This window comes from Procambarus clarkii, chromosome 16 (genome assembly GCF_040958095.1).
Source record: "Procambarus clarkii isolate CNS0578487 chromosome 16, FALCON_Pclarkii_2.0, whole genome shotgun sequence".
NCBI classification, from domain to species: domain Eukaryota; kingdom Metazoa; phylum Arthropoda; class Malacostraca; order Decapoda; family Cambaridae; genus Procambarus; species Procambarus clarkii.
In genome coordinates this window covers 23,198,027-23,210,526 of record NC_091165.1, presented here as the reverse complement: position 1 = coordinate 23,210,526, position 12,500 = coordinate 23,198,027, and the positions used below count along the sequence as shown (strand labels likewise).

The window sequence follows — 12,500 nt, the reverse complement described above, 5'->3', positions numbered from 1 at the left end:
TCACCTACCATCGACTGTCTATCCGTCCACCTGGCGTCTATCCATGGTTCAACTCGCGTCCATATTCCTCGCCCCTGTCCGCCTGCCGCTGTTCGCATCTCTCACCGTCCAAAACAAATGAGGCCTCAGCTGACTCGCTCGTTTTCTAAACCTTAATAACCGTTTTCTCCGCCTGAGCGGTTTTATGATATTAGGACAAGATTCTGCAGCGGTCTTTTTTGGCTCCGTTTTTGTGCTCTGAGCACAGGCTTTCCCACTCTGATGTACGGTAGGAGGTTATTGTCCTGCTCTGATGTACAGTAGGACGTCATTGTCCTGCTGTGATGTACAGTAGGAGGTCATTTGCCTGCTGTGATGTACAGTAGAAGGTTATTTGCCTGCTGTGATGTACAGCAAGATAACATTTGCCTGCTGTGATGTACAGCAGGACATCATTTGCCTGCTGTGATGTACAGTAGGACGTCATTGTCCTGCTGTGATGTACAGTAGGAGGTCATTTGCCTGCTGTGATGTACAGTAGAAGGTTATTTGCCTGCTGTGATGTACAGCAAGATAACATTTGCCTGCTGTGATGTACAGCAGGACATCATTTGCCTGCTGTGATGTACAGTAGGAGGTCATTTGCCTGCTGTGATGTACAGTAGAAGGTTATTTGCCTGCTGTGATGTACAGCAAGATAACATTTGCCTGCTGTGATGTACAGCAGGACATCATTTGCCTGCTGTGATGTACAGTAGGAGGTCATTTGCCTGCTCTGATGTACAGTAGAAGGTTATTTGCCTGCTGTGATGTACAGCAAGATAACATTTGCCTGCTGTGATGTACAGCAGGACATCATTTGCCTGCTGTGATGTACAGTAGGAGGTCATTTGCCTGCTCTGATGTACAGTAGAAGGTTATTTGCCTGCTGTGATGTACAGCAAGATAACATTTGCCTGCTGTGATGTACAGCAGGACATCATTTGCCTGCTGTGATGTACAGTAGGAGGTCATTTGCCTGCTCTGATGTACAGTAGAAGGTTATTTGCCTGCAGTGATGTACAGCAAGATAACATTTGCCTGCTGTGATGTACAGCAGGACATCATTTGCCTGCTGTGATGTACAGCAGGATAACATTTGCCTGCTGTGATGTACAGCAGGATAACATTTGCCTGCTGTGATGTACAGCAGGATAACATTTGCCTGCTGTGATGTACAGCAGGACATCATTTGCCTGCTGTGATGTTCAGTAGGAGGTCATTTGCCTGCTGTGATGTTCAGTAGGAGGTCATTTGCCTGCTGTGATGTACAGCAGGACATCATTTGCCTGCTGTGCTGTACAGTAGGACATCATTTGCCTGCTGTGTTGTACAGTAGGACATCATTTGCCTGCTGTGCTGTACAGTAGGACATCATTTGCCTGCTGTGATGTACAGTAGGACATCATTTGCCTGCTGTGCTGTACAGTAGGACATCATTTGCCTGCTGTGCTGTACAGTAGGACATCATTTGCCTGCTGTGATGTACAGTAGGACATCATTTGCCTGCTGTGATGTACAGCAGGACATCATTTGCCTGCTGTGATGTACAGTAGGACATCATTTGCCTGCTGTGCTGTACAGTAGGACATCATTTGCCTGCTGTGATGTACAGTAGGACATCATTTGCCTGCTGTGCTGTACAGTAGGACATCATTTGCCTGCTGTGCTGTACAGTAGGACATCATTTGCCTGCTGTGATGTACAGTAGGACATCATTTGCCTGCTGTGATGTACAGTAGGACATCATTTGCCTGCTGTGATGTACAGCAGGACATCATTTGCCTGCTGTGATGTACAGTAGGACATCATTTGCCTGCTGTGCTGTACAGTAGGACATCATTTGCCTGCTGTGATGTACAGTAGGACATCATTTGCCTGCTGTGATGTACAGTAGGACATCATTTGCCTGCTGTGATGTACAGCAGGACATCATTTGCCTGCTGTGATGTACAGTAGGACATCATTTGCCTGCTGTGCTGTACAGCAGGATAACATTTGCCTGCTGTGATGTACAGCAGGACATCATTTGCCTGCTGTGATGTACAGCAGGACATCATTTGCCTGCTGTGATGTACAGTAGGACATCATTTGCCTGCTGTGATGTACAGTAGGACATCATTTGCCTGCTGTGCTGTACAGTAGGACATCATTTGCCTGCTGTGCTGTACAGTAGGACATCATTTGCCTGCTGTGCTGTACAGTAGGACATCATTTGCCTGCTGTGCTGAACAGTAGGACATCATTTGCCTGCTGTGCTGTACAGTAGGACATCATTTGCCTGCTGTGCTGTACAGTAGGACATCATTTGCCTGCTGTGCTGTACAGTAGGACATCATTTGCCTGCTGTGATGTACAGTAGGACATCATTTGCCTGCTGTGCTGTACAGTAGGACATCATTTGCCTGCTGTGATGTACAGTAGGACATCATTTGCCTGCTGTGCTGTACAGTAGGACATCATTTGCCTGCTGTGATGTACAGTAGGACATCATTTGCCTGCTGTGATGTACAGTAGGACATCATTTGCCTGCTGTGATGTAGAATACGACAGGATTTCATCAACTTACAATGTGTAACACAACACTGCCTTCTCCCGGGTGATGTGAGCACGGGGGGGGGGGAGGCCACCTTATTACTGGTAGCGTCTTGAGGCTCCAGACACCGTGGTGGTGTGGTGGTGTTGTGGTGGTGTTGTGGTGGTGTTGTAGTGGTGTTGTGGTGGTGATGTTGTGGCGTTGTTGTGGTGGTGTTGTGGTGGTGTTGTGTTGGTGTTGTGTTGGTGTTGTGGTGTTGTGGCTGGTGTTTTTTCACCCCTCGTCCTCTCTCTCTCTCTCTCTCTCTCTCTCTCTCTCTCTCTCTCTCTCTCTCTCTCTCTCTCTCTCTCTCTCTCTCTCTCTCTCTCTCTCTCTCTCCCTCCGCCTGCGTCCTCCTCTTCGTCCTTCCCTCTTTCTCCCTTGTCCTCCTCCTCCCCTCTTCCCGCCACTCGAAAAATGTATTACGGAGCATCAAAAGTGCTAAACGACTCTTATGAGAAACACAACCAATATTTCAGCCTTGACTGAAAGTCTGAGGATGGGAGGGAGGGAGGGCGGGCGCACACCTGCACTGCACACCTGTAACGCTGTTTTAATTATAAATTTGAGTCCAATAATATGGAAATAGTCCAAGCTGTACCGTTGTCTAACTCGCAGGCACTCTACTCATTGGTTTCTGACTCGGTCGGGAATCGAACCCGGGTCCATGGAGTGAGAGCTTGAACAACTTCGTGTGACGTTCCTGCATGTTCCCCGCTGACCAAGGGGCCGCCCAGTCTGCCCATCAGTCTCTCCTCTTTATAGATCGCTTAAACACCAAATTCACAATTCTGCAAAAGTTAGACATCTGCTGATGGCTCCGAGGTAGTGGAATAGTTCTTTCTTTTTCTCCCTTCTTGAGCTTGGGCTACACGTGGGCTGCCTGCTGAAGTAGCCCCGAGGCTACTGACTACATCACTATGGAGATAAGCGTGTGCGTGGGTGTCTCTCTCTAGCAGTGAAGTAGCCCGGGGGCGCTACTGACTACATTACTATGCGGAGGCTGCGTCCAATCTCCTTTCAATTTGATTATCTCAAAGTCATGTTTTTATTTGCATGTTTAAACCACCGACTGATGTGACTGAAGGGGGGGGAGGGGGGGGAATGGGATTTGAAAAGGGGGGGGGGGAGGGTTATGAATGGAAGGAAACTATCAGGGGGGGGGGGAAGTACCAAGCCATTACGACTATATAACACTGGGAAGGGGTCAGGATAAGGATTTGGGATGGGACGGAGGGGAAGGAATGATGCCCAAACACTTGGACGGTCGGGGATTGAACGCCGACCTGCATGAAGCTTGCCCAAAGGAGAAAACACACATACATATGACAAATATCTTGAATTTCGACGGATGATGGTGATGAGAGTGACGGTGATAATGACAGTGACTGATGATGATGATGATGGCGTGAGTGATGGTGGTGATGGGTCAGGTGAACTGTGTTGAGAAGTGGTGCTCACACAACTGGTGTGGGTCATTGACATTCAACTCAACTCCAAGTGAAGAGCGCCGTGTTTAGCATCACTCTCTGGGAAATAAGAAACTGCAACTCAGGGACACGGGCTGGCTGGCTGGTTGGCTGGCTGGCTGGTTGGTTAGTTGGCTGGTTGGCTGGTTAGCTGGCTGGCTGGTTAGCTGGCTGGCTGGTTGGTTGGCTGGCTGGCTGGTTGGCTGGCTGGTTGGTTGGTTGGGTGGTTGGTTAGTTGGCTGGTTGGCTGGTTAGCTGGCTGGCTGGTTAGCTGGCTGGCTGGTTGGTTGGCTGGCTGGCTGGTTGGCTGGCTGGCTGGTTGGCTGGTTGGTTGGTTGGCTGGCTGGTTGGTTGGTTGGGTGGTTGGTTGGTTGGTTGGTTGGTTGGTTGACTGGCTGGCTGGCTGGCTGGTAGGCTGGTTAGCTGGCTGGCTGGTTAGCTGGCTGGCTGGTTGGTTGGCTGGCTGGCTGGTTGGCTGGCTGGCTGGTTGGCTGGTTGGTTGGTTGGCTGGCTGGTTGGTTGGTTGGGTGGTTGGTTGGTTGGGTGGTTGGTTGGTTGACTGGCTGGTTGGTTGGCTGGCTGGCTGGTTGGCTGGTTGGTTGGTTGGTTGGCTGGCTGGTTGGTTGGTTGGGTGGCTGGTTGGTTGGTTGGGTGGTTGGTTGGGTGGTTGGTTGGTTGACTGGCTGGTTGGTTGGCTGGCAAGCTAGCAAGCTGACTTGCTAGCTTGCTGGTTGCTAGGTTTCTTGGTTGCTTGGTTTACTAGCTAGCTAGAAAGATGTGGGTCGACATTGTCGGTATACTAAGTGGAGCCAATGATGCCAGTTACACACTTTCACAACAGCGGCACTTGACACTCACAAACACAACAAAAGAACTAACTCCAAATTTATATTGAAATTATCGAGGTCGGAGAATGGCGCGCACTACACAAGTCCAGCACCAATAACCAGCTCTCTCTCGTGTGATCATTTCTAATGTAGGGAATAATAATAACAATAAAAACCGTACGAGCCATGATGACGATTCGAACCTGTGCGGCGGGTGTTTTCCCCACGCACACGCCCCAGACAACCAGGCCACGACATGGTCTAAAGGATTGCAACCTGGAGGTCTACTGAACACACAAGGGATTCCTGAGGCTTCTACTGAAGTCGGACCAGGATTTTCACACAATCCCCCGCCCCATGCACTCTGGCTCTGACGTCTAAGAATGTATAACTCTAGGTTGCAATCCTGTTGACCATGTCGTAGCCTGATTGTCTGGGGCGTGTGCTTGGGAACACCCACCGCATGGGTTCGAATCCTCACTACAGCTCCTACGGGGTTTCCTCATTGATACATTACGTTAGTGTAATTACTCTGTGTAATAACACTAATAATAATAATTCCAAACTCGAATCGGAAAAGCAAATTCCAAAACAATTAAACGCCATTTCCACTGAAACGTGTTGTAAAAAAAACAGGAGCTTAAAAGCACAAGAGCTTTTAAAACGAGAGAAAATTGTGCAAGGAAGAAGGGATGTAAATCAAGCGGGGAACAAGTGAGCATCGCGGAATATTTAGTCAATATCGCAGACGGAGGATCAAAGGCTCTCTCCCCAAGGCCCTTATAAGAGATTGCGCCCTCTTATTTTGCTCTTCTTGTTCGTATTCTTTGTTTAAGGTTGTGGTTATAGCTATTGGTGTTGGTGATGGCAATCTTGCTCAACATGTTTGGTGTTTGATGGCATCTGTTTGTTAAGCACGTCTCCTCTTGCTGTTTGAATGCCTCTGCCTCGCGTTATCACAAACATGTGAGATATTTATAGCATACATGTGTGTGTTATCTTCATATCTGCGGCAGATTAAAAATAATACACCCAATAGACGAAGCAATAAACGAATCTGTGTATATGTGACAATGTAAAAATACCAAAACTGCATGTAAATAAAACGACAACATGAAGTAGGCTTGAGAGAGCTGCGTTGTTTACCTGGTGACGTCACGCCCAGTTGCCAGAGACACGATGGTGAATATTTTCCACTGACAAAATATGACCCCCGTGCGACAAACATATTCCATCTGCAAATAATAGTTTTATTTTCAGTCTCTCTCTCGTATATTTGAACACTTGTGCTTGTCTAGATCATACGGCAACACGTTGTATCCGTGTGTGGACAGAGTACGTATACAGAGGCGTATATATATATATATATATATATATGTCGTACCTAGTAGCCAGAACACACTTTTCAGCCTACTATGCAAGGCCCGATTTGCCTAATAAGCCAAGTTTTTATGAATTAATTGTTTTTCGACTACCTAACCTACCTAACCTAACCTAACCTAACTTTTTCGGCCACCTAACTCAACCTAACCTATTAAGATAGGTTAGGTTAGGTTAGGTAGGGTTGGTTAGGTTCGGTCATATATCTACGTTAATTTTAGCTCAAATAAAAAAAAATTGACCTCATACATAATGAAATGGGTAGCTTTATCATTTCATAAGAAAATAATTAGTGAAAATATATTAATTCATGAAAACTTGGCTTATTAGGCAAATCGGGCCTTGCATAGTAGGCTGAGAAGTGCGTTCTGGCTACTAGGTACGACATATATATATATATATATATATATATATATATATATATATATATATATATATATATATATATATATATATATGTATATATATATATATATATATATATATATATATATATATATATATATATATATATATATATATATATATATATATATATATGCACGTGGATTGTTTTTTAACCGGCTGAATGCTGCTTTTGTAAATTAGAGCGGCGGTAAAAAGGGACATAATTCAGTTATGGAGAGTGCAATGTGGTTGGTCAAGGCATAACCGGATAACGAACCCCTCCCCCCCCCTCCCCCCCGCCCCATTCCTCCTCCCCCCTCCCCCCGCCCCATTCCTCCTCCCCCCTCCACTCTCCCAAAAAAGAGGAAAGTTCATTTATCAGCAACGAAAGGGAATTAAAAAAATGAAGACTGCCGGTATATACACGAAACAGTATTGTGAATGAAAGTAGGGTTTAATAAGCCTCAAGCGGATAACGCAGCGCAAGAAATCGGTTAAACGAATTAATAACCGGGATAGCGAGAGCATTGTTAATTCGGTTATAAGGTACAGCTCGGATTACCGAGGGATTATACGAGTCATAATTCGGGTAAGCGAGAGAACACAGTGCTAATCTGAACCCCGTGTAAATGAATGTTTTTTTTTTAAGCAAAAAACCATTAATTTACACGGGGTTCAAAGATTGAACCCCGTAACCGGATTGAACCTTTTAAAGCAAAAGGTTCAATCCGGTTACGTGAAATTCAGAACGATTAATCCGAACTGCGTTATATTGCAGTAATCCGGTTACCGAGCAGCTTATTTAATCCGAACCCCCCCCCCCCCCTCAGCTCCAAGGGATAAATTCTGTTATTTGTACAACTACAGGGATTTTATCCACCTTTTTTTAAAGACAGGGATTATATCCACCTTTTTTTAAAGACAGGGATTATATCCATGGTGTGTCACGTATTACCAGGGATTATATATCCATGGTGTGTCACGTATTACCAGGGATTATATATCCAGGGTGTGTAGTTTTGAACCAGGGATTATATATCCAGGGTGTGTAGTAGGGATTATATGGAGCATATCATCTGGCAACACTGCACCAGTGTTGCCAAGGATGTTGAACAGCAATGGTGTTGGCGGTACTGTTCATAGAGGTTAATCCAGCTATGTTAGTGTTGAACAGTGTGGTTGGTGTTGAACAGTGTGGTTGGTGTTGAACAGTGTGGTTGGTGTTGAACAGTGTGGTTGGTGTTGAACAGTGTGGTTGGTGTTGAACAGTGTGGTTGGTGTTGAACAGTCTGGTTGGTGTTGAACAGTGTGGTTGGTGTTGCACAGTGTGGTTGGTGTTGAACAGTGTGGTTGGTGTTGAACAGTGTGGTTGGTGTTGAACAGTCTGGTTGGTGTTGAACAGTCGGGTTGGTGTTGCACAGTGTGGTTGGTGTTGAACAGTCTGGTTGGTGTTGAACAGTGTGGTTGGTGTTGAACAGTCTGGTTGGTGTTGAACAGTGTGGTTGGTGTTGAACAGTCTGGTTGGTGTTGCACAGACACGTAACTCTTCAACAAAGAGAGGAGCTGTGGTCCGCGGCCACAGAGGCGTACTACACAATGAAGGGGATGCACTGTAACCTCCAGTGGTCAAGGGTACAGCTGTACTGTCATAATAACAGTCATGGTAACTGGTGCTACAGTCATGGTAACTGGTGCTACAGTCATGGTAACTGGTGCTACAGTCATGGTAACTGGTGCTACAGTCCAACCCGTTCTCGCAAATTTAATAAGTCAATATTGACTTAATAAATATGTGCATAGGTGACATACTTAACATAATAGATACCCGTAAAAAGATTCATAGAAAACACCGACCTTACCTAACCTTGTTAGTATCTTAAGATAAACATCTTATTGCTTCGTAATTACAATTATTACCTAACCTATAATAGGTATAGGTTAAGTAATAATTGTAATTACGAAGCAATAAGATGCTTATCTTAAGATACTAACAAGGTTAGGTAAGGTCGGTGTTTTCTATGAATCTTTTTAAGGGTATCTATTATGATAAGTATGTCACCTATGCACATATTTATTAAGTCAATATTGACTTATTAAATTCATGGTAACTGGTGCTACAGTCATGGTGACTGGTGCTACAGTCATGGTAACTGGTGCTACAGTTATGGTGACTGGTGCTACAGTCATGGTAACTGGTGCTACAGTCATGGTAACTGGTGCTACAGTCATGGTAACTGGTGCTACAGTCATGGTAACTGGTGCTACAGTCATGGTAACTGGTGCTACAGTCATGGTAACTGGTGCTACAGTCATGGGGACTGGTGATACAGTCATGGTAACTGGTGCTACAGTCATAGTGACTGGTGCTACAGTCATGGTAACTGGTGCTACAGTCATGGTAACTGGTGCTACAGTCATGGTAACTGGTGCTACAGTCATAGTGACTGGTGCTACAGTCATGGTAACTGGTGCTACAGTCATGGTAACTGGTGCTACAGTCATGGTAACTGGTGCTACAGTCATAGTGACTGGTGCTACAGACATGGTGCTGTATCCCTCACAATACTCCACCACTCCCTCACAATACTCCACCACTCCCTCACAATACTCCACCACTCCCTCACAATACTCCATCACTCCCTCACAATACTCCACCACTCCCTCACAATACTCCACCACTCCCTCACAATACTCCATCACTCCCTCACAATACTCCACCACTCCCTCACAATACTCCACCACTCCCGCACAATACCCCACCACTCCCTCACAATACCCCACCACTCCCTCACAATACTCCACCACTCCCTCACAATACTCCACCACTCCCTCACAATACTCCATCACTCCCTCACAATACTCCACCACTCCCTCACAATACTCCACCACTCCCTCACAATACTCCACCACTCCCTCACAATACTCCATCACTCCCTCACAATACTCCATCACTCCCTCACAATACTCCACCACTCCCTCACAATACTCCACCACTCCCTCACAATACTCCATCACTCCCTCACAATACTCCACCACTCCCTCACAATACTCCACCACTCCCTCACAATACTCCACCACTCCCTCACAATACCCCACCACTCCCTCACAATACTCCACCACTCCCTCACAATACTCCACCACTCCCTCACAATACTCCACCACTCCCTCACAATACTCCACCACTCCCTCACAATACTCCACCACTCCCTCACAATACTCCACCACTCCCTCACAATACTCCACCACTCCCTCACAATACTCCACCACTCCCTCACAATACTCCACCACTCCCTCACAATACTCCACCACTCCCTCACAATACTCCACCACTCCCTCACAATACTCCACCACTCCCTCACAATACTCCACCACTCCCTCACAATACTCCACCACTCCCTCACAATACTCCACCACTCCCTCACAATACTCCACCACTCCCTCACAATACTCCACCACTCCCTCACAATACTCCACCACTCCCTCTCCATCATAACTTGTCGCTGGAGAACAATAACAGGAAAAAAAGTTTTCTTGATTAAATTTACTCTGATTTATCGCGGGTTATTTCTTCATTAGTTTCTTCCTCGATTACGCAGGAGAGAGAGAGAGAGAGAGAGAGAGAGAGAGAGAGAGAGAGAGAGAGAGAGAGAGAGAGAGAGAGAGAGAGAGAGAGAGAGAGACAGAGAGAGAGAGAGACAGAGAAAATATACTACCACAATTACTACTCACCACCATCACCACCATCACCACCATCACCATCACCCTCACCACCACCACTACCACCATTGGGAGGCGAGGCAGGTAATCAAGAGTTGTTTGATTGGAAAACTTGTCCCCATACTTCTGGTGACTGATGCTGCCCAGTGGATTCCCAGTCTCTGAATCCACACATTTTTTGGCGTTGACATTTTTCCTGTATACGATCTTGATGTTATTGTCTGGGTGGAGCCAAACAGCTTTGGCAGTGATGGGTCACTACAGGTACTGTGTGCTGGACATCTCTCACACTCTGAACACCTGATCACCACCTGGTTCACCATCAGTCACCACCACCACCATTGTCATCACCATCTCAGCCGTCACAGGTGAAAGCTGGATGCACAAATGAGTTTAACAAATGTCAGAAAAATTTCGTATCTTGTACGTCAATAAGTAGACTGGTCTGAGAGCAGTGTTGGAGGCCTCCTCCATACATAACTTTCAGGTCAGATTCATCAAAGAATTCTAATGTCAGAATTATACGCTATTCTGGTAGTTTAGTACTGGTAGGATAGTAGTGGTAGGATAGTGCTGGTGGGTAGGTACTGGTAGGTAAGCCCACCACTCAACAATCAACCCACCACCATGTGGGGAAATTTGTCCCACCAATTCAGTATGAGTTAAGGATGGCAGGGAATATTTGAGCTACCCCTCTACAGTCGCTGGAACGACCCCTGAGACGACAGCTGGGACGACCCCTGAGACGACTTCTGGGACGACCCCTGGGACGACCGCTGGGACGACTCGTCCCTCTCTATTCAGCTTCTCGCCCAATACATCGCATTCTTTACGGAATCGACCAATCCATTACAAATACGCCGTATTAGTAAAAAGCCAAAACACCTAATATTGACGTTTTCCAGACGTGGGTCATGTTGTTGGGGTGACTGCCAGAATCTTGGTGAGGAAACACGTTAAGAAAACCGTAGTGCTTAGACGATTTTTACTTCAGAAAACAATTATCATTTTGTTCTTCTCCGCTGTGGATATAAACAGTTTGTCTCTTTTAGACACACTCTCACTCACCTTTCCCCACTCACTCGACATTCACACTCAATCACTCACTCTCTCACTCCCACACACACACACGTGAGCCCAAATGAGCCACAGAGATATTAGAAAGAACCTTTTTAGTGTCAGAGTGGTTGACAAATGGAATGCATTACGAAGTAATGTGGTGGAGGCTGACTCCATACACAGTTTCAAGTGTAGGTATGATAGAGCCCAGTAGGCTCAGAAACCTGTACACCTGTTGATTGACGGTTGAGAGGCGGGACCAAAGAGGCAGAGCTCAACCCCCGCAAACACAACTAGGTGAGTACATACTAGGAAGTGATTTGGGTGGAGATAGACTCCATAATCTGTTTTATAAGTAGCTATGAAAGTGTCCAATGTGCTCAGGAACCTGTACGACGTCCTGAACGCTGTATGGTGCGGCTGAGTTAATATGTGGGTACAAAATACATACAAAGTACAAAATAATATACATACATACAGTACTAAATAATATACATATATACAGTACAAAATAATAACGAATACTATTTTACTCCATCGTGTTATTTCACCAATATCATGATCCCAACCGCACCTATAACATTCTCATAGCATTAACATTCTCAAAATGCTAAATTCTCAAAGATTTCTTCTTAGAAAAAAAAAACATTTAAATACCATTATCCACTATAAAGGATCTTTTCATTAGCTGTTTGCTTTACTTCATGAAAAGGGTAATTGTTTGCCCAAACCGTGGGAGCGCGTGTGGGTCCCTGTTTACACTACGCTCTTTAAGCAGGAGTGTGTGTGTGTGTGGGGGGCTCCTGTTTACACTTACTAGTTGATTGGCAGTTGTGAGGCGGGACCGAAGAGCCGAAGCTCAACCCTCGCGCAAGCACAAGTAGGTGAGTATTGTTTAAACAGGTCTGTAGGGGGGGGGGGCTCCTATTTACACTACACTGTGTAAATAGGAGTGTGTGTGTGGTGCTCCTGTTTACATTTCACTGTTTGAGGTGAAGAGAGGGGGAAGGTACAAATTTGAGTTTGAGGGAATGGACACACACACACACACACACACACACACACACA

At 45.8% G+C, this 12,500-nt stretch overlaps 1 protein-coding gene across 1 annotated transcript in view; it reads left to right on the top strand.

Moving 5' to 3' along the window:
* The first annotated feature begins 8,818 nt into the window (after positions 1 to 8,818).
* The window catches only part of LOC123760064 (follistatin-related protein 1), a 181,570-nt gene continuing 177,888 nt past the window's right edge, over positions 8,819 to 12,500 (top strand). Inside the window, exon 1 of the mRNA XM_069325300.1 lies at positions 8,819 to 8,823. Coding sequence (XP_069181401.1) covers positions 8,821 to 8,823 — 3 coding nt within the window. The 5' untranslated portion in view covers positions 8,819 to 8,820. The remainder of the gene's footprint in view (positions 8,824 to 12,500) is intronic.